The 23,514-nt window shown below is 38.1% G+C and overlaps 1 protein-coding gene across 1 annotated transcript in view; it reads right to left on the bottom strand.

Annotated features, from left to right (window-relative positions):
• The window catches only part of LOC124287824 (voltage-dependent calcium channel subunit alpha-2/delta-3-like), a 315,010-nt gene that overhangs the window by 192,300 nt on the left and 99,196 nt on the right, over window positions 1-23,514 (bottom strand). Inside the window, exon 2 of the mRNA XM_046724285.1 lies at window positions 10,548-10,626. Within this exon, the coding sequence (XP_046580241.1) occupies window positions 10,548-10,626 (79 nt within the window). The remainder of the gene's footprint in view (window positions 1-10,547; window positions 10,627-23,514) is intronic.

The following is a 23,514-nucleotide window of genomic DNA, read 5'->3' as shown; positions in this document are numbered from 1 at the left end:
GTATAAACTACCTGGTACCCATCTACATGAGTGAACTGGCACCAGGAATGTAATCCCAGCTACTGTATAAACTACCTGGTACCCATCTACATGAGTGAACTGTTACCAGAAATGTAACCCCAGCTACTGTATAAACTACCGGGTACCCATCTACGGGAGTGAACTGGCACCAGAAATGTAATCCCAGCTACTGTATAAACTACCGGGTACCCATCTACATGAGTGAACTGTTACCAGGAATGTAATCCCAGCTACTGTATAAACTACCTGGTACCCATCTACGTGAGTGAACTGTTACCAGGAATGTAATCCCAGGTACTGTATAAACTACCTGGTACCCATCTACATGAGTGAACTGTTACCAGAAATGTAACCCCAGCTACTGTATAAACTACCGGTACCCATCTACATGAGTGATCTGGCACCAGAAATGTAATCCCAGGTACTGTATAAACTACCGGGTACCCATCTACATGAGTGAACTGGCACCAGAAATGTAATCCCAGCTACTGTATAAACTACCAGGTACCCATCTACATGAGTGATCTGGCACCAGGAATGTAATCCCAGCTACTGTATAAACTACCAGGTACCCATCTACATGAGTGAACTGTTACCAGGAATGTAATCCCAGCTACTGTATAAACTACCGGGTACCCATCTACATGGAGTGATCTGTTACCAGAAATGTAATCCCAGGTACTGTATAAACTACCAGGTACCCATCTACATGAGTGAACTGTTACCAGAAATGTAATCCCAGCTACTGTATAAACTACCTGGTACCCATCTACATGAGTGAACTGTTACCAGGAATGTAATCCCAGCTACTGTATAAACTACCAGGTACCCATCTACATGAGTGAACTGGCACCAGGAATGTAATCCCAGGTACTGTATAAACTACCAGGTACCCATCTACATGAGTGAACTGTTACCAGGAATGTAATCCCAGCTACTGTATAAACTACCTGGTACCCATCTACATGTGTGAACTGTTACCAGGAATGTAATCCCAGCTACTGTATAAACTACCTGGTACCCATCTACATGAGTGAACTGTTACCAGGAATGTAATCCCAGCTACTGTATAAACTACCTGGTACCCATCTACATGAGTGAACTGTTACCAGGAATGTAATCCCAGCTACTGTATAAACTACCTGGTACCCATCTACATGAGTGAACTGTTACCAGGAATGTAATCCCAGCTACTGTATAAACTACCTGGTACCCATCTACATGAGTGAACTGTTACCAGAAATGTAATCCCAGCTACTGTATAAACTACCTGGTACCCATCTACATGGTGTGAACTGGCACCAGGAATGTAATCCCAGCTACTGTATAAACTACCAGGTACCCATCTACATGAGTGAACTGTTACCAGGAATGTAATCCCAGGAACTGTATAAACTACCAGGTACCCATCAACGTGAGTGAACTGTTACCAGGAATGTAATCCCAGCTACTGTATAAACTACCTGGTACCCATCTACATGAGTGAACTGTTACCAGAAATGTAATCCCAGCTACTGTATAAACTACCAGGTACCCATCTACATGAGTGAACTGTTACCAGGAATGTAATCCCAGCTACTGTATAAACTACCAGGTACCCATCTACATGAGTGAACTGTTACCAGGAATGTAATCCCAGGAACTGTATAAACTACCAGGTACCCATCTACATGAGTGAACTGGCACCAGGAATGTAATCCCAGCTACTGTATAAACTACCAGGTACCCATCAACGTGTGTGAACTGGCACCAGGAATGTAATCCCAGCTACTGTATAAACTACCAGGTACCCATCTACATGAGTGAACTGGCACCAGGAATGTAATCCCAGGAACTGTATAAACTACCTGGTACCCATCTACATGAGTGTGAACTGGCACCAGGAATGTAATCCCAGGAACTGTATAAACTACCTGGTACCCATCTACATGTGTGAACTGGCACCAGGAATGTAATCCCAGCTACTGTATAAACTACCTGGTACCCATCTACATGAGTGAACTGGCACCAGGAATGTAATCCCAGCTACTGTATAAACTACCAGGTACCCATCTACATCCCAGGAACTGTATAAACTGAACTGTTGAACTGGCACCAGGAATGTAATCCCAGGAACTGTATAAACTACCAGGTACCCATCTACATGAGTGAACAGGCAGCAGAAATATAATCCCAGCTATTCTATAAACTACCAGATACCTGTCTATAATGACAGGGTTTCTGTCTGCACCAAGAACAATCACATCTGGTACCCACCAATACAAGACCAGGAAACCTTACTTTAATAGTGCCAGAGAGCCTAAAAAGTCTATTTAAATTGAAAATCGAAAATGGATAAAGGAACTTGAAACAGTATTGCTATATGATCTACATCAAAAGTTACAGTTAGTGAGAAAACATAAATATTCAAACAACATGGTCATATGATCCATCCCAGGTATAATGAAGCATTATGAATATATCTATAAAAATCAATATTTGCAGTTGCACAAGGCATCCTGATTTGCCTCGATTGTATCAACAATAATAAATATAAATTAAATCGTTCATCGAACATTCATCAGACACAGACAATTTTGATCTATAACAGGGCTGCTATTTAAAGAGTACCCACGGCTTGCCAGGTTTAACACCACCATCGGGAGCTTGCATTCAGGATCAGTCGGAAGCATGGCAATAAGCTAGTGGAGAGAACCTTCCATAGATTAAGTACACCTTTATGTGTTGGGGTGACACTGTCGCTTTAAGCTGGAGTAGACCTCTGGTCAAAGTCTTCAACCAGTGCATTAATGCCATCTGTACCAGTAACATTCCTGATGCTTGTCTGAGATCAGATCCACTGGGAATCTGGAGAAGGATATTGGTCTTCATCGATGATGGATGTCGGAGGATAAATGCATCTGATGGGGTTCTGGCAGCTCTGTTGACCTGCTTGATTGCATGTCATTGTATTACACTTCGATGCTCATGACGTCAATCACTAGATTGTCTGGCTCAGAGTGAATTGTCTATTGAATTGGTAAACAAAAATATATGATATTACATCACTATATGCAGCATCCAAGGTTAATGTAGCATCTGATGAAGAATGTGGGTTATGTATATATCAGGGCTCAAGAGCAACAGAGACAGTGCTACCTCCCTATTTTGGTACAGCAAATTTAGCATGGCATGTGATGTACCTCCTGTTTCTATTCTAGTCTTACATTGACCTCAATGCTGAGAGTGTTTAGTTGACCAAGCCTTCCATTCCACAAAGCATGTTAAGCACTCTGACTGTAACCTCAATACTTAAACACAGGCTGGTTGGCTTGGTGTCATGAGGTGAGGTGAAATTGGGTTTTACATCATGCCTGAGAATATTTCGCTCATATGACGACGTGCATGCATGTGTATGTGTATGTGTGGCTGCTTGTACTAGCCCAGACTTAAGCTGGTTTTTTTATAGTGCTAGCCCACTGAGATACCATGCTGCAGTGAAGCATGAATACCCCACTCAGACACAGTATACTGACTCCAAGCCGACCAGCCCTTGTAGTACCTATTAATGCCAAGCGCCAGGCAGGGACCAACAAGTACCATATTTTAACGTCTTTTGGTATGACGCGGTCGGGGATCGAACCCGCGACCTCCCACTCTCCAGGCGGACCTTGGAGTCATGATACTGTGTTTGATTGGAGTATCCATGCTAAATGACAGCATGGTGTCTCAGTGGGTTGGTACTATAAAACCAGTATTAGTACTGATGTGTACAAGTACCCACACATACACACAAACTTGGTTGTTGTATACGAAATACAACTGGAATACTCGAATGTCGACTGTTGAATGTGTCATTAAATCAATTTGGATCCAGGTCAGAATTGGTCTTCAGCACCCCATGCTTGTTGTAATAGGTGATTAACAGGATCGGATGGTCATGCTCACTGACTTGGTTGACACGTCATCGTATCCCAATTGCATAGAATAATGCTCATGATGTTGATCACTGGATTGTCTGGTCCAGACTTGATTATTTACAGACCGCTGCTATATACTTGGAATATTGCTGAGTACGACATGGAACAACAAACCAACAAACAATTCAACCAACTTCACGTGACCTTATCCACACTTAATTCTGTACAGTAATTTTACAAGATGTGTATATCTCATCACATCATTCTACCATTCCACAATTGGCATAACTTCCAAACTCAGACAAAGTTTTTGCCAGTCTTACACCACCTAAGATCTCAGCACTAAACAGAGCCTGTATGGCCCAATGTCCAGCTCGGCCTTATACTTAAGATCTCAACATGAAACAGAGCCTGTATGGCCCAATGTCCAGCTCGACCTTATACCAAAGATCTCAACATGAAACAGAGCCTGTATGGCCCAATGTCCTAAGATCTTACACCTAAGATCTGAACATGAAACAGAGCCCTGTATGGCAGAATGTCCTAAGATCTTACACCTATGATCTCGACATGAAACAGAGCTTGTATGTCCAGCTTGACCTTATACCTAAGATCTCGACATGAAACAGAGCCTTGTATGATTCTGTGTCCAGCTTGAGTGTACACCTTAGATCCCGACTCGAAAAATAGACATGCATGTCTCAATGTCCAATTGACCTTATACCTAGGATCTTGACATGAAACAGAGACCTGTATGGCTCAATGTCCTAAGATCTTACACCTAAGATCTCAACATGAAACAGAGACCTGTATGGCTCAATGTCCAGCTTGACCTTGACCATTCAGATGACCAAATGTCAGACCAGACCAACTGCTTGACAAGCTAAATCCTGAATAGTTCCAGCTGCTTCATTGTCTTCACACCATCCTCCTACAGTCGCTCCCTCATCACTCCTCTGCCCATAGGGTTAGGCTTATTATCCCTGGCAAGGTCGAAGAAGTCGGCTACATTGAAATCACCAAGTGCTGCTCTCTGAACAAGGCCTTAATTATTGCTCTCCTCTGGCTTAACACACAGAAATCAGATCACACACATTCTGAGAACATGTAGCTCTGTGCTATAACTGAACCACGTTGGTGAGTGAAGTTTCTTTGCTTTTCAAAATCGAGAATATGATAAACTTGACAGGTTCAGATTGCTAACAACTGAATCTCGAGTTAGAGAAACAAATTCACTTACATGTTAGGTCAACAAAATGTCAGTATTGAAATATAAGGAAAACTTTCTAGAAGAGAAATTCAATTAGAATTCATGGTAATTGTGAAGACTGTTTTCACTAAACATATTTGTTTATTGGTTTACTGACTTTTGCTTCGGAAAATGCTAGACAATAGGTGGGTGAAAAAATGTAAATAAAAGACTTTTTAAAATATGTTTTGTTTGTGAATTATGTTTTCATGTTGTTTTTAGTTATATTCCAGCAATATCACAGTGGTTGACACTAAAATGTAGTTTTACTCAAATTTCTTAAAACTAATTTGAACAATTTGTTTGGTTCTAAAAAGACTACAATGGAACAAATATACATTTATTTCGTTGAAGTGTAAATAAAACAGATAAAAGCCATGTCTCACTATCATTCACAGACAAGAGAAATGTTTGAAATCTGTGTTCAATGACAATTAAAACCTTTCACAAGTTTTGTTCAAACAAGATTCATCATTTCAACATCCCAAAAATATATTAATATTTTAATATTCCCCAATACGACATATTCCTTTTGTCATATTTCAATATCAGAAGCAGAGAGATTTCAACAATGATATAAAGTGGTTGTGGCACTAGCCTTTGAAGGCCATTATTAATGACAAACTTCAGAAATTTCAAATCAAATAGATTTCTTTGTTGTAAAAAAATGCATCAATTTTACCAAATTTTCATATCACTGTCTCCAGGAATGCTTCCTTGCTGCCAAATCATCATTGATTGCCAAAGGAATATAAAGATTCTTCAGTTTGATTAAGATTCTGGTGATCGAATAATTGTAGGCGAGAAAACGAAAACGTGTGAGTCGAGTTGTCAATTATAATCAGCCGGACTGGCTGATTCGGTACTTGATCTATCAAGCTAATGTAGGATGGCTACAGACAAAGACTTTGGCCTCTGTGAACCCATGCTGGTGTTAGTCTTTATACTGTATAGGCGATGAAAAAGGATTGGATTTGTTGGCGTTAATCTGCAGATTCCAGTATTGCTCATCTGTGGTATGATTGTCTCTGAGGGACGTTAAGTGTTGGGGAAGCTGGTTAAGGCATCTTCAAAGGATGTAAGTGGCATCCTTGTAGATCTGTCAATGGAGTATCATCATTGTCCCATATATTCCAGTCAGGTCACGGCTGTCATCATGTCGTGAACAGATCATGAACAGATGCTGACCAAAGAGTAACAAAGGCTCCAGTGCTATTAGTTCAGTTAAGGATGTATCAAAGAACTTGAAGCTTTGTAAGTCTTTCATAACTATTCTTAGTAGGTCAATTAAAAACATCATTAGAACATCTGGTGTGGGTTTGGTTCTTGGAATTTAACAAAAATGATCAGACGATGAAGTTTTACTAGAAAGTGTATTCTGTCAAGGATATATATAATGCTTGAGCAATTAACTAATGTTTATTTGACCATGGTACCTTAAATAAGAACGATATAATCAGAACCATAGATTTAAGAAAGTTAGAAATGAAATATACGTTTTCATCTTTAGCCTACTTAAAGCCAAAACAAGGAATGGGCTCTTGGTGTCAGGTGTGAGGTTAGGGGTGTAGGTGAGGGTACAGGGTCATGGGTGTGGGGATAAGTAAAGGGGTTGGGGGTAGGGTGGGCATGAGGTTATGGGTGTGGGTTTGAGGCAGTGGGATTAGGTGAGGATACAAGGTCATCAGTGTGGGGATAGGTTAACGGTATTGGGGGTAGGGTGGGCATGAGGTTATATATGTTGGTTTGCAGGGGTGATGCAGGGTACCGGTAGGTATAGGCTTGATGAGGTGGGGTAGCTGTAGGTCTAAGGGTGTGGAGATTTCAGGGGTTGCAGGAAGGGTAGGGGGGAGCTTAATTCTGTAGAGATGGATATTAGGTCACTGGTATTTGTGTAGGTTGAGGGAGGGGGGTAAGGATGAAGGGGTGGCTTAAGGAGGGAGTATGAAGTCCATCTAAGATTATGGTTACAGGTATTGGTTTGAGTGTGCATTTTGAAGGTTAGGGGTCACAGGGTCGGATCCAGAATTTTGGAGAAGCACCCCACCCCTGGATCCGCCCCTGGGTCAGGGATATGGGTATAGAAATGAACAGCTTTGTGTGGGTATGAGGTCATGGGTGATAATGAGGTCATGGACAATGGTACAGATATAGGTGTATGCGGTAGGGGTGCTTATGGGTTTTTGAAACCAGGGTAAACAAAGTGTTAATGATTGTATGGAGAGGCAGAAAGCAGTAAGATATCTTCCAGTAACAAAACATAAGGTCAAGTAATAGCATATAAATCAAGCTGTAAAATGTAATGATTAATTATCCCCTGTACCGAGTAGACGGCAGCTACGAGGCCAACAATGCATGTTTGGTGCTGTGTTACACACAGGTAATGATGCATGATAATTTGAAAATAGCACAAACTGCATCACGATGCTCTCCGCAATGTTGAGGCAATCTGGCCACGTTTAGTGCTGAGTTATTGACCAATGTCGACCACTTGCCAAGTCTCAAGGTTCTGCCAACAGTACAAAGTCATAAAGCCTTGAATGCCAGACGGACATGCTGCCCTGAATCTCAGCATCAGCACCAGCAGCAGCAGCCTGAACAGACAAATATACATCTCCTGCGTCCATGACTTCATTTTCTGGAACCACAGTCTTTCACAAACTGCAGATCACGTTCAAATCAATATCACGGAAAATAATATCAGAGCTCATAAAAAAGCCATGTTCTGATACTGTGACGATGATGCAAATGTTATAAAAATGATATAGAATATTTCATTACGAGATGGATATGAAGTCTGGCGTTTCTATCTGTAGAAAGTATTTTATTGTTTGGGCATGTATGGAAAAGATGAATTATATGGCAAGGGGGGTAAATGTCTTGTTCTGGAATTAAAGTGCATGCATCCATGAGAATATATACCGATGCCAGACATTTCATTAGGAAATCAGGCCACCTTTTAATCAAGCCATTTATTAATCAGGTCACTTCTTAATCAGGTCAAAAGGTTCCTGTGAAGTTTAAATGAGATACAGAGCTCGTAACATGGCCATTGCTGCTGGAATCACACAGAGCGATAAACATTTTCACCGTGTCGCCGTTTCACCAGGTTGAATCAACATCCGCGTTTTACAAGCGATCGAAGTACACTTGCTTCGGGTTGAGAAATAATCAGATTTTTTTCTCCTTCAAAGAACACAGACATTACAGCTCCCGTGAGCCACAGACAGACACATCCGACCCCAACACATGCTGGTACATACGAGATCACCCAATACCTCGATGACCTCGCTTCATTAGCAGCTGGAGGTGTGTGTGAACACATTGCGGGGTTGTAATCAAAATACTCCATATTGGCCTGCCAAGATTTGCTCTCTGATACAGGGAATGAAAACAATCGTGTATTTTTTGTCAAAGTGATTCAGCATTTCTGAAGGATATGAACTCATGTTCCATATCGATAAATATCCTATTCTGGACAAAAAATTATATTGCACATTTGCTGATCATAAATCGCACACAAATGTATTGGGGACTGAGATATTGGGAATACTTTTTAAGTACGAGAGCGAGTTTAGTTTTACGCTGCTTTCAACAATATTCCAGCATGGCAGGGGACATCGGAAATGGGCTTCACACATTGTACCTATGTGGGGAAACGAAACCTGGGTCTTCGACGTGACAAGTGAACGCTTTTACCACTAGGCCACCCCACCTACTCTTTTTAAGTAAGAAGACTTTGTGCTGATGCATAGATCACTTACAATAATTCCTGTCATATTTATCGAATTATAAAACCATATTTACCAGATTGGTATAATTCATCGATAACACTTACATTAAATGATAAGATGTCTTGATAACAATATTTTGATAAGAAAAACATGTCGCACACCTTCGTGAGTTTGATTTGATAATGAAGGAAAATGCTATGTCATGTTTTTCTGTCTTTTTTCACCCTTATTGTCATGCAATGTCATGTCAGCATCATGACGTAGGTACAATGTTGAATTGATAGGTCAATATTTAAACAGCTTAATGTGGTTGAAGTAAATATTTATGCATGGTCTAGCATAACATTACTGTTTGGACAAACTGATAAAATCCTTAAAATCCTTATCTGTGTATCAGTTCTATGCTAATTATGTCCTTGATGGAATACATCTGTGAAGATGCGGCTTAGGATTGTCTTCAGCAACCTGTGCTTGTCATAAGAGGCAGGTAACGTGATTGGGTGTCAGGTTCACAGACATATAGCTGGAATATTTCTGAGTGCAGTGTAAATAAACAAACAAACATTTATGGCATACCGAGCAAACACAAATTAGAACTGAAAAGGTAAACAATCTTGTCTTCTGATGTTTAATTGCAAATTTGACGTCTTTACTGACAAAGTCGTCTTCTCTTGTTCATTCAGGTGAAGAGATACAATGTCATTTTCTTACCACCAGAAAAAAAACGTTCAACCAACGTGTATCCTGTAGTTAAGCTGACTCCTGTCTACAGGCTGCTATTTTGGGTCCTCAAAATTCAGCTTATCTACACTAATATATGGTAATGCTTAAAGACTTCTACTGGTATTGCTTTGTGAAATCGTCAAAGCTCATCCTTCTTATTTTGAGAGTTAAATTTAAAAGCAAAGCTTTTAGAAAATATCTGGGTAAAACAAGTTAAATCCTTTCAATGGACACTAGAAGCCTATTTCATAGTTATTTGCAGACACTCAACCTGGGTTGAACAAGGTACTGCTTACAAATTGAATATTCAGAGAACTAAACATATTGGGCAAATATTAAGCACCAAACTTACATGGAAATGAGTTGATATGTTTTTACCAGACATTTTGTCTGACAATCTTAAACACAGTTGATCCTTGGATGATTTGCTACAAAATCAAGTCATGTTCAACTGAAAATAGAGATGTGCCATCAAGGTTGTGTGGCTAGATATATTGTAATTGATCTGGCTGGCTACAGCAGTGGGTATACATAATATTGTTGCTTCAAATGCATTGTGGGCAACATGAGCTTACGGTACTCCTGTTGTATGTAGCCTTGTTGCTGTCTTCCCTTCCAACAAGGATACATTTGTGTTTTTCAGAAGGTATTTTCATGCACACAACTTTATGAAATATTAATGTTATGAAAATAGGTTATAATATGTTGAAATTACAACTAAGACACAAAGTGAAATTATTCCATGTTCCAGTGACAAGTTGTCAACGTGGCGTCAAAGGTTTCTCAACTAAAACTGAAGACGAAAACTAAAGGAGATGACCTTGACCTCACATGAGTTCAGTCAGGAGGTGACGTAGGTCATTTCATTCCAATTCCAGTTGAGAAGGGTTCACTGTCAAAGAATGTTATGAGAATGCCTACCTCCAAGCAACCAGCACCAGCGCCGATGTCCGCAAGTTCCAGAAGATCTGCCGTAAACTGGTCCGCCCATTCATGGACGCTGAAATATATAAATTCATTTTCCATGAACATCATAATTACACAATAAGTGAGACAGTTCTGACAAAAGCAACATGAGCAAAAGTTTAAATGAAATAAGTCTTTCTCCATAATGTCAACCGATCAGAGGAAATGATTGTAGAATCATTGTTCTTGCTATGGAATGAATGTTTGATCATTGCTCATCCTGTTGGATGATTGTGTGATTGTTGCTCTTGCTGCAGAATGATTGTTTTAACATGAATGCTAAAACATGATTGTTTGATCATGGTTCATACTGTGGAGTGGTTGTTTTATATTACATCACGTTGTTGAATGATTGTTTGAACATTGATGATGTTAAATATTATTTGATCATTGATCATGCAGTGGAAGGATTGTTTGATCATTAATCATATTGTTGAGGGACTATTTGATCATAAATTATGTTGTTGAGTGATTGTTTGATCAAGGCCTATGCTGTGGAATGATTGTTTTATCATTGATGATGCTGTGTGTGTGACGAATCCAGAACAAAATCTCCCCTGACAACCCCCCCCAAAAAAAAAAACACCCCAGACATTATCCCCCCATCCTTAACATAAAAAAGGACAAAATCCCCCCTGACAACCCCCAAAACACTCCAGACATTAATTCCCCTCCAATCCTTAACATAAAAAAGGACAAAATCCCCCCTGACAACCCCCAAAACACTCCAGACATTAATCCACACCCCCCATCCTTAACATAAAAAAGGACAAACTCCCCCCTGAATGATGTGAAAATCCCCTCAATGTATGATGTGAAAAATGTGCTCAAAATATGTGCTATGTGCTCTTTGACCTTGTTGAATGTTAAAATATTGACAAATAAATAAGTGGATATATTAAACTCTTGATTGTTTTTCCTTTGGGTGGTGGGGTGGATTTGTCTGGGGGATTTTGTCTGGTTACTGTGTTTGACATGGATACCCTGGACTTAATATTCTACCTAACATCAAATGCTATATAGAGAGAATGTCATTGATGGTGGCATAAAACAACATTCATTTCATTCCACTTCCGTGATATAGCTAGTGGAATAAGAACAATTTTTCAATGTGAAATTTACATGAATTTAAGCATTCTGTTTTCAAAGATGCTGGTAAAAAAACATGATACTGTATTCTAAGAATGAAATGAGCATTGCAAGGCTTCTCCACATTTTAGGAACTTCTTGGAATTCTGCAGCATGAATAAATACAGAACCATTCATGATGAGCCAGACATGTTAGACATGCAATCTCTAAGTCACAGTTTTCTCAAACACTGAATGTTTCAGACTGAATGTCGGTAATAGAATGCCGTCGCTACGACTTTTCGTAGTGAACTGTGCAAAGGAAATGATTGACTCAGAGCAACATCTAGACGGACAGTCAACAGCATTCCGTAATTATCTGTGAATTTACTTCAACAGCCATTTGACATATGTTTAATACCTTTAATGGCACCTTTAAACGATCGGCCAGTTCAGTAACGATGACTGACAATACATATACCAAATGTTCAATGACAGCACTCGCCAACGTTTGGCATCCAGTCTTTGAAGTGTATCATGAATGACCGTCACAGGACCATCTTAACAACAATGTTTACCAATCTATTCATGATATATTTCCAATGCATTTGTTGCCATCAAACTTCAAAGGATGTTGATATAGGTTATTTTGAGACATTTTGTGTCCAATTCAGTTTGTCATATATGGCTGTCAGTGTACGTCATACATCCTAAGTGATAGAAATAGTGCTATAAAACTTGAATATCTCTCTATAGGAGATGATGGAAGAATGTGAGCCAAACATTGTATGTATGTCATTGCAAAAGTATTTATACAGTTGGGCCCTGACACAGTGAATGTTTTTATTCCTATAAACCCACACACAGTTCAAAATTTAATAAAAATCTCAAGGAATATGACCAAATAATGTTAATTTACAAAACTGCATTTTTTTCAAAGTTTTTATAAAGGATTATTTGAGGGAGAAATCAGACTTATTTTATCATTCAAGCTTATATTATGAAATGTATAGTTTGTATCAACTATCTACATACATTTCGATCGAGGCTAAATATATAAATCATCCTTAAAACTAATTTCATGCAAAATTTGCCTCTAATAATTTCACAATTTTAAAACGTAAAAAAATAAATTGTTTTCTCTCAGTATATATTTTGCCCCTGTATTCATAACACTTTAAAATCTTCAGTAACTGACATTTTGTAACAATATTTCAAAGTTTTCATAACTTTAAAGTTTGATGTTTCCAGTGGGTAAAGACCCCATATCACACTTTATCCTCTTCAGTGCTAATGAAATCTTTTGAAATCAATTTTAAAATGATACTTGAAGAAATTTAACTCCCTCTGCTAAAAGAGTAATTATAGAGAGTTTTAGATATAATAGAAAATAGCAATCATGACATTTTGATGAATTTGAAATGGGCATGCATGTCTCTCAAGAGAACAACAGAGTCTAGTTCCTATCATTAATCTTGACATCATGTCAGTCATGGATTGAGAACTGCTGTCAAAACTGAAATTAAAGATTTTTTTTTCTCAAAAATTTGTTAAAGCTAATGCACAATATGCTTCAATATTCGATGATGAATTATCAGAATGCATCAAGGCTCCATGTATATAAGAATTTAGGGGTGCAGTTTTGAACATATTTCTTGTTAACCTGCAAGGATATCATCTTTTTCTGTAACTCACAGTTCATACAATTTATGTAGTTTCAATTAGTTAAGATTCCTTTTATTGAATGCTGTTGCTATATATGTCACCATTGTGCCTCAGTGGTAGAGTAGATAGAGTGTCTGCCAAGAGAGTGAAAGTTGGTGGTTTGAACCCTGGTTTTTATCATACCAAAAGTTGATTGTTTAACAATATTCCAGTGATATGGTGCCGGTCTATTAATAATCAAATCTGAACCAGACAATCCAGTGATCAACAGCATGAGCATCAATGTGTACACATTTGGGATATGATGTCATGTGTCTACCAGCCAGTCTACAAGTCAGCCAGCCTGACCACCCGATCCCGTTAGCTGCCTTTTTATAAAGACAAGCATGGGTTACTGAAGATCATATCTAACCTGTATCTTCACAGGTATCAAACCAAAAGATGTGAAAAGATGGTGCCTGGTCTTAGCATAAGGGTGGTTAATATGATGTGTCTGTATGGTTTAAACTGTGACAGGGTATTGTACTTATTGTACTTAAACTATCCAGTATTACCGTATTTTACCGTAGATAAGCCGACCCCATAGATAAGCCGACCCCCAAACTTGACCCTTAAAATCAGTGTCAACATGGTATGTTTCATACATAAGCCGATCCCCTGAGATGGGGTCCTAATCCTGGCAAACACAGACCACAGACAACTGGCAGTCACCAATAATTATACCTTTGGTCCACATTATTCAAAGAATTCACAATCATATTGTGTCTACTCACGCATTGAAATGAAGTGTAGTTGACAGAAAATGGATAAAATATTTTGTTTCACTAAATATCATACTTATTGTAGCTGGACGATCACATGTCAACAAACTGGCTAGATAAGTACAAGCCCTGATGTGCCTCATACACAAACATGCAGGCACACACCCATGTATGTACCCCTGCATACACACATACCACTGCACACACACATGCACATACCCACACACCCACATACCCATGCACGCACATATGCACATTAATATATAATTGCAACAATCTTCAAACAACACTGACTCTGATTTCACTTCACCTCACATAAATGCATTCCCATGAAGTATTTAATGCTAAAATGGGGCAGTGTGGTAGCCTAGTGGTTAAAGCGTTTGCTGATCATGCTGAATACCCAGGTTCGATTCCCCACAAGGGTACAATGTGAAACCCATTTCTGGTATCCCCCGCCATGATATTGATTTAATATTGCTAAAAGTGCGGAAAACTAAACTCACTCACTCACTTTAATGCTGAAACAGTGTGCACACAAAGTCAGGTTGCAGAAGCTGTAACAATTCATTGTGCAATTCCCTTAGGTCTGCCAGACTCTCATCATTGCCGGTATCAATTTCAGATTTGTCCTAATTATGACTACCAGCTGGTGAATCCATACCAGTGCTTATGAGTTTCATGAAAATAAGAAACAAGTTCAGCTGCAGGGCTTTTACCCCATATCAATCCAAAACACCATAATAAAACTGGAAAGCAGTTACCTATGGTAACACCAGCATTAAACCGTAGTTCAATCGCTAATGTTGAAATTCTGCAGGACCAATAGGTTTCAAAAGACATTATTTGGCATACGAACATAAACCTTTTATGATTTGTTATTCACTTTTCTATTTTTTAGGAGAATTGAAAGAGAGAGAACAAAAATTCTGAATAATGGCCAGATTGCATAGAAATTTTTAATTGGGTTTATTTTTTGTAAGAGCATTTGACTAATCACCATTTGCCAACTTTAAGTTCTGCCTCTACAAACAGATTAAGAGGTTTGCCTAAAAACTTGGCACAATAAATAGAACAAAACGATAAGCTTTCAAGATAGAAGCAAAACAAATATGTTTGTTTTTAACAGGCAAGAGCATCTTAATTCAAAACTTTACATTGGATTGGCACTTTAAACTTCTGCTGTCCAGACTAATTTCAAGATGCTTATCAAAATAAGAGTTTAAACACAAAATCTGTCACAATGCCCCCAATTTTTATGCTCAAATTAAAAGGCAAAACAAAAACACTGCCCACTGTAGACTCAGCTACAGAGTGTTAAAAGGCATCATTAATTTTTCAAGAAGACTTATGCTGGCAGCAAGACGAAGATGAAGCTAAGTGGCAATGGCTGGAAGGTCAGAGGAAGTTGAGTTGGCACCTTGGCATATCAAACTGTCAAAAAAACCAACCCTGCTATAAAGCTGCATAGACCAGCGTATTCCACAAACTGCCTTGTAGACCTCATGCTGGAAACGTGTCAATCTGGTGTCACAATAACCAGTTGTATTGCATTTAGCCAAAAGGTTAAAATATGATGTAGCCATGACATGTATATGCCGAGACTTTAAGCTACACTTTATGCAATGAATGACGCTGGCTGATCTGCATTTAGTTTATTTAACTATTTTTATAAATTGAAATTGTTTAATTTGTGTTTGCCAATGACAATATGATGAGGGTATGCTGTTTCAGTTTCTCATAGATTCTGAATCAAATCTGTCCTATACTGTTCCTGAAAGTCTATAATATTTGACAAGTCTGAATTTGTGCTGTTTAAGGTTCTGAAATTGAATAATGTCATTTGGCTACATTTCTTTATGTGATATGTAAGACTATCCCTAACTTTAGGCTAATGTCTTTAATAGCATGTGAGTGGGTTGGGTTAAATGTCATTTGAACAGTACTCCCTAACATCATGATGAAGGAAACCTCAACATGAAGAAGGAAAGCTCAACTTAGAGAAGGAAAGTTCAACTTGAAGAAGGAAAGCTCAACTTGAAGAAGGAAAGTTCAACTTGAAGAAGGAAAGTTCAACTTGAAGAAGGAAAGTTCAACTTGAAGAAGGAAAGTTCAACATGAAGAAGGAAACCTCAACTTGGAGGAAAGTTCAACTTGAAGAAGGAAACCTCAACTTGAAGAAGGAAAGTTCAACTTATAGAAGGAAAGTTCAACTTAGAGAAGGAAAGTTCAACATGAAGAAGGAAACCTCAACTTGGAGTAAAGTTCAACCTGAAGATGGAAAGTTCAACTTGAAGAAGGAAAGTTCAACTTGAAGATGGAAAGCTTGACTTGAAGAAGGAAAGCTCAACTTGAAGAAGGAAAGCTCAACTTGAAGAAGGAAAGCTCAACTTGGAGAAGGAAAGCTCAACTTGAAGAAGGAAAGTTCAACTTATAGAAGGAAAGTTCAACTTAGAGAAGGAAAGTTCAACTTGAAGAAGGAAAGTTCAACATGAAGAAGGAAACCTCAACTTGGAGGAAAGTTCAACTTGAAGAAGGAAAGCTCAACTTGAAGCAGGAAAGTTCAACCTGAAGAAGGAAAGTTAAACTTGAAGAAGGAAAGTTCAACTTGAAGATGGAAAGCTTAACTTGAAGAAGGAAAGTTCAACTTGAAGAAGGAAAGCTCAACTTGAAGAAGGAAAGTTCAGCTTTCATGAAGAATGAAAACTCAACATGCTACAAGTTTTAGACCTTTACCATTTACCACCATGACCATGGTGCTGACAAACCTACAGACATCATCAGGACAAGTTTGGGCAGGGTGGCCATGTTGTAGCAGACACAGATATTTCCTGTGCTAAGTTGTTTCCCTCTGAAAATACCCTCATCAGCCAATCATGGGTTGGAATCCATACTCAGCCTTCAGTACGATCCATGTCTGTAGGCACTTAGATAAGCTCCAAGTAATAAATCCATGTAAACAAAAATGCCATTGCCAAAATCTCATATCAGAGAAGTTTTCATCCAGTATATGTCCAAAATAAAATCTTGTAAAGTAATCATCCAGAGAGCAGCTTCATCAGTATACATGATCGAGGATGCAAATATATGGCTGTCATTCAAAACAATGCAATCATCTCCAGCTCAATATGGTCAGCTGTTAATGGCAATAACTTAAATATTCACCGTCAGTTAGGCATCCCTTGATTAAAAAATACAAGCATGTCAGTGGTTCTACAAGCAAGGATTCAAAGACATTTTGGCCAACCTTGGGACCAAATATATAAATAAGATAATCCTTTATCAATGGTAATAAAGCTCAGGAAAACCAGCTTAGGGACTCATGATAATCACAAAACTACTGATGAATAATTCAGGTGTAATATAGCCAGATGTTATGGGGTTCATCATCAGCAAGATCTTGGTATAAATCGAACAGTTGGTGCATCTCCCATAAAATATTAATATTTGTTTTACTTCTTTATGGCTTGATAACAATGTAGCAGCTACACCACAGAAAGGTTACGTTCTAATTAGGTGTACATATATTTTTTTAAATCTTTTAATTAGGATTTTCATTCATTTACTCTCACTAACAGTGACATCACTGTTTTGGACACACTAAGATCTTCCTGAAATATCTTGACAATATGTTGCTTCATGACACAGTCTTAGACTGCTTCCTGGGAGTATTTATGCACAAACCCATTTACCATGTTTTTTTTGTGTGTAATGTATATTTTTGGTAAAGGCGTTTTCTTTTCATGAATAACTCATGTAACTTTATTTCGGGCTGTTTGATAACTTCCATTTATGGATTTATCCTTACATTGGAATGAATAATGGTTGTCACTGGAAATCTCAGTTTGGTGAGATCTCCTAGGAGATAAGTCTATAAAGAGCTTCCAGACCATTGTGACATCACCAGTTACATGACATCACAATCAAATGACATCATTAAATTTATCTCCATCCCAATCTAGTTGTTCAGCTGTACTTTTTACACTCAAACACTATCAGTTTATAAACTGAAAAAGTTAAAAGAATTAACTTTGATGATGAATACAAGTGCATTAAAAAAGTTTGAAAGTTTTCAACTAAAATTTTAAACTTTCATCGACTTGTGTCAATATATTTGATATGAATAGATTCTGCATTTCCCAAATATAAAATAATGTCCAATATTGCTAAAAGCATCCCAAACTCTCAACACAATAACACCAAAATCTCATATCCAGAGGATAACCATAAAACCTTAACGAAATATAAACAAACCTGAAAAAAAAAGCTGTCTTTATAACATGAATATTTTAACACAGATGCATTAAAAAGGCTTCTTTGCTCACAATCTGATTAAAAACCCATAAAGCTACACTATGTCATCGATGGTAGGACATCTACCCTCAGGTCTGCAGAAACAGGTTCTACAGTTCCAATGATGGAATGACACAGTATGCCGTTGCATGTCCACTGTCCATAAATCGCATAATCGTTACCATCTTCGTTATTTGAGCAAATGAAACCATTAAATTTGTCCAGGAAACAAATCAATTGGGGCGAAATGTTTAGGTCGAGTCACCTTGCCCCCTATCACTATTCTTACTGCTAGGGGGCGGTGGGGTAGCCTAGTGGTTAAAGCGTTGGCTCGTCACGCCGAAGACCTGGGTTCGATTCTCCACATGGGCACAATGTGTGAAGCCCATTTCTGGTGTCCCCCGCCGTGATATTGCTGGAATATTGCTAAAAGTGGCGTAAAACTAAAACTCAGTCAGTCAGTCAGTCTTACTGCCATGTCCTATTTGCTACCTTGCCTATTTGAAATAGTGCCCTTGAAAACGTTTAAGTGATTTTATCAGTAAATTTGTTTAATGCCACACTCAATATTCCATCTATATCATGACAAACTGTATTTATCATATCTGGGACAGACAGTCTAGTGATTGACATCATGAGCACTGATCTATGCAAGTGGATTGTGATGACCTGCATCAATTAAGTCAGTCAGTCTGACCACCCGATTCCATTAAGCAGCTTTTATATTTGCAGGCACTACAGAAGACCAATTCCAACCCAGATCTCCACAAGGTGTTTAATGAGTCACTGTGATTCAGCTTCAGCAGGTTTGTACTGAAAAGTGTTTTAAACAGGCAAACCTGTGGTCAATATTGTGAGCACTGATGTATACTGATTAGGGTCATGGCTATTTGTAAAATGGCAGCGTGATGCAATCCGATTCAAATCCCACAGATTTCCTGGACTGTTAATGCAATGATAAATGTCAAAACTAATTTATTCATTCTTTAATCCTCGTACTGATGTAGTCAAACAGTGACTATTATCCTTCTGAGTCTGTCACTACTGAGGCTTGAGTGAGTAAGTGAGTTTGATTTTACGCCGCTTTTAACAATATTCCAGCAATATCATGGCAGGGGACACCAAAATTGGGCTTCACACATTTGTGCCCATGTGGGGAATCGAACCCGGGCCTTCGGCGTGACGAGCGAACGCTTTACCCACTAGGCTACCCCACAGCCCCTTCTGAGGCTTGAGCCAAAACAGGATATTAAACTGATTAGACAGAAAATTGAAATTGCCATTTATTGATTATGTTCTAGAAAAAGCTTCTTTCAAAGCTCATTAAATGGAGCATCTATGAAATTGAACAAAACTAGTAATCAATACTTTATCCTGGTAAGTTTTATATACCAATCTGAAGACATGGCAGCTGGATGGCACCATTCTGTTGTTGGTTTGTTGTTTAATGCCACACTCAGCAATATTCTGGCTGTTTGGCAGCAGTCTGTGAATAATTGAGTCTGGACCAGACAATCCAGTGATCAATGGCATGAGTATCAATCTATGCAATTGGGATACGATGACGTGTCAACCAAGTCAAAGAGCCTGACCACCCGATCCCGGTGGTGGCCTCTTATGAAAAGCATGGGTTGCTGTAGACCAGTTCTAACTCAGATCTTCACGGGTTATGGATGACAACATGAAAGTATTATTCATTATCTATTGCATTGATTAAAACTTATCAGAAAAACATTGATGAAATTGCTTTTCCTGGCATTCTTCAAACAAGCTGTTTCAGAAAGTTCATGGAATTGAAAATTCTTGATGAAGTTCATATCTACAATGTTAATAAACATTAACTGTATTGAGATTTGTAATTGTTTTGGAGAATAATGTTTTCAACCATTAAACATTGGACCATGAATTAGGTTGAAAATGTTGGCCAATATATATTTAAATCACGTAGGCTGGATAAAGAATATATTTAGAAATTTATTACTGTTATAACTTAATCTTTCTTCTGAAAACATCATCTCCAGAATGACCATAACTAGATTATCATTTCACGAGGATAAATTTCGCATCACAATATAATAGTTTCTCAGCGGAATTTTTTCTAGTTCCAAAATAAAAGATATTAGTCTTGCTAAAAATGCTATACTCATTAACAGTACTTCTGCAAGGCCAGAAGCACTTCTCTTACCGTCATAAGATTAGATTTAGCAAAAACTTGGCCTCAGCTCAAGAAAAGTGATTTGGTCAAGCAGGTGATGGGAATACCGATTGAGGCTGGATTGGCACCAAAATTTGGTGGCAGCTTGATTGAAGAGAACAGCACCATCTTTGATCACCTGTCTTCAACCTTCAAGGCAGTTCGTGATGAAGAATTGGAGATCACATTTCTCCTTCAATCCATCTGTCTCGGGGTCAAAATGCTCTGTATGCAGACACTGATAATCCTCGTCTCATCCAGGAATTTGTTTAAAGTGCCTCTGCTGGGATGGAGTGAGGGTGATGTTTTTGTCAAGTGCTACAAATTTTGTCGGTTCCAAGATGGTAAATTAACTTTAGAGAAATGAGCCCACACCAGTTGATCTTTAATCAACATGTAACATTGAGGGTTATCAAGAGACACGACCTACTTTAGTGACCTACTTGGATTGAGTGTGTGAGTGAGTGAGTGATCAAAGATGGTGCTGTATATGGTGTTGCAGTTCTTTCAAGAATCATGTCTGGAGGCAACAAATATGGATCCATGCTGAGAATGAGAACCTCAGAGAGACATCAACCAATATGTTCTTCCTTCATTGCCATAATGGTAAACATTTCAGAAACTGATATTGGTTTAATGATATACTGAATTCATAATGAGATATATAATGAAATAAAATGTTCATGACATCATCACAATAAAACATATCAGGTAAAATTGCCAATTTATTTTTTAAACCAATTTTCATGTTGAATTGTAAGATTCTTCTTTATTTTTTAGACAAATTCAATGTTTCTTTTATAAATTAGCGCAATTGATGTACTTGGAAAGTTGATCATTATCAAACAAAACAATGACTGAAACAAAGCTGAATGAAGCTGACATTCATCACTGAGTTTGTTTACGCAGTGGAATTACTAAAATAATTTGTGAACGTGAAACTTGTAAAAAAACGGGCTTAACTAAATGGTAAATAAACAACGTTCTTGCCACTCCGACCACCAAACTATATATGATACTTTTGCCACTCCGACCATTAAATTAAATATGATACTTTTCTAAACTTCATGAACTAATGAGCTATCTGATAAGATACACAACTATAATTCTAAATTGTTAGTATATATACTATGCCCGAATATGGCAAACTATTTGTATAATCTAACGACCAGAGTCTGTCTCACTGATCAAAATTGTCGACCATCCACTTAGCCGTCAAAAACCCATCTGCTCGACCCTGCACATGCAGAAAGTGACTGCATGAGGCATTAAGGTTGGGTTTTGATGCAACGTTCATGGTTCTTGTAAAGATGTGTTTTGGCTATCAGATAACAAAAACCAAAGAAACTAACTTTTTCTCCAGAACAGAGTTTGAATGGCTGCACTGGTGTGGTGTGCTATTTATCTCGCTGCTAATGAACATATTTTAGTGGGCTCTCCATTAGTGGACAGACAATGCAGGTCTATAGAAGTTAGTGACAGAGGACATTACACTGTTGTTGTGGTGTTAGCCTATACAAGCACAAACAGATCTAGTGAGTGACTGAGTGTAGCTTTATGCAGCACTCAGCAATATTCCAGCTATATGGCGGCGTTCTGAAAATAATCGAGTCTGGACCAGACAATCCAGTGATCAACAGCATGAACATCGATCTACACAATTGGGATACGATGACGTGTCAATCAAGTCAGCGAGCCTGACCACCCGATCCCGTTAGTTACCTCTTACGACAAGCATGGGTTACTGAAGATCAATTCTAACCCGGATCTTCACGGGTAACAGATCTAGTAGTTGACCCAACACATATCTAGGCCCAAAACATATCTAGGCTCAAAATACATCAAGGCCCAACACACATTTAGGCCTAACATTTTTCTCGACCCAACAGAAATGAAAGAGGGACAGATACCCAGGCCCAAGAGATATCAGGGCCTAACAAACATGAAGGCCCAACACAAATCTAGGACCAATAAATATCAAGGCCCAATCCCTATCAAGACATAACAAATATAAAGGTCCAACATACATCTAGGCCTAACAAATATTAAGGTTGACAAATCAAGGCCTAACAAATATTGAGTATTAAGAGATATCAAGGACCAACAGATACTAAGGCCTAATAGGTATCTATGCTCAAAAACCAACCCGTCCCAATGAATATTTAGGCCAATATGAAAACCCCAGTAATTCTGTCATTAACATTTTCCACATCATTTACCAGATCTGTATTTTCATAACTTTATTGAACATCAGGGGTAAGTAACTCTAAACACACTGACCATGATGATGGCCACAAGAAATGAAATTGAAATATAAATTGAAAAACATTTTCATAATTACTTTGTTCCATGACAGAAATACACATGTTCACCATGATTTATCCACCAAAACAATATCAACTATAATGTTTGCTGAACAAAATAAACACTGCAGAAATATTTACTTTTCAATTATCCAGGACAGACAAACATATGTCAATATTTGTCCCAAGTCTTAATTAGTTGAAACAGGAAAGGTAAATACAATCCTATTTCTCAAAAACACATTGGTTAAAGCTGGTATATAAAAATAAATACAGACACTGCTATCTTCATATACTATGAATAAAATAATTGGATGTACAAAAATATGTTTTTCAAGGGTTATCAACCTAGACACGTATTACATGACTGGATAACCTTAAATATTGTTTACGTTATTTATACAGCATAAATATTATCGATTACAATCCTTTCCAAAACAAAAACCTCATTCTTCTTGTAGAATTAATAACACGTATTAAGATCAAAGATGAATACCAATATACCACTAAACTTTAACATGTCTGACAGAGAGCAGACTTTAATCAACCTATGTTTGAACAACAAGCAAAAATAGCGAACGCTTTTTTGTACATCAAAAAAGAAGCATTTAAACTATCAGGCAACCTGTATCAATAAT

The sequence above is a fragment of the Haliotis rubra genome, unplaced genomic scaffold (assembly GCF_003918875.1).
Source record: "Haliotis rubra isolate DU_JTF1 unplaced genomic scaffold, ASM391887v1 Scf406, whole genome shotgun sequence".
NCBI lineage: Eukaryota > Metazoa > Mollusca > Gastropoda > Lepetellida > Haliotidae > Haliotis > Haliotis rubra.
Note: the sequence above shows the minus strand (reverse complement) of the source record. Positions and strands in the feature narration are given on the sequence as shown.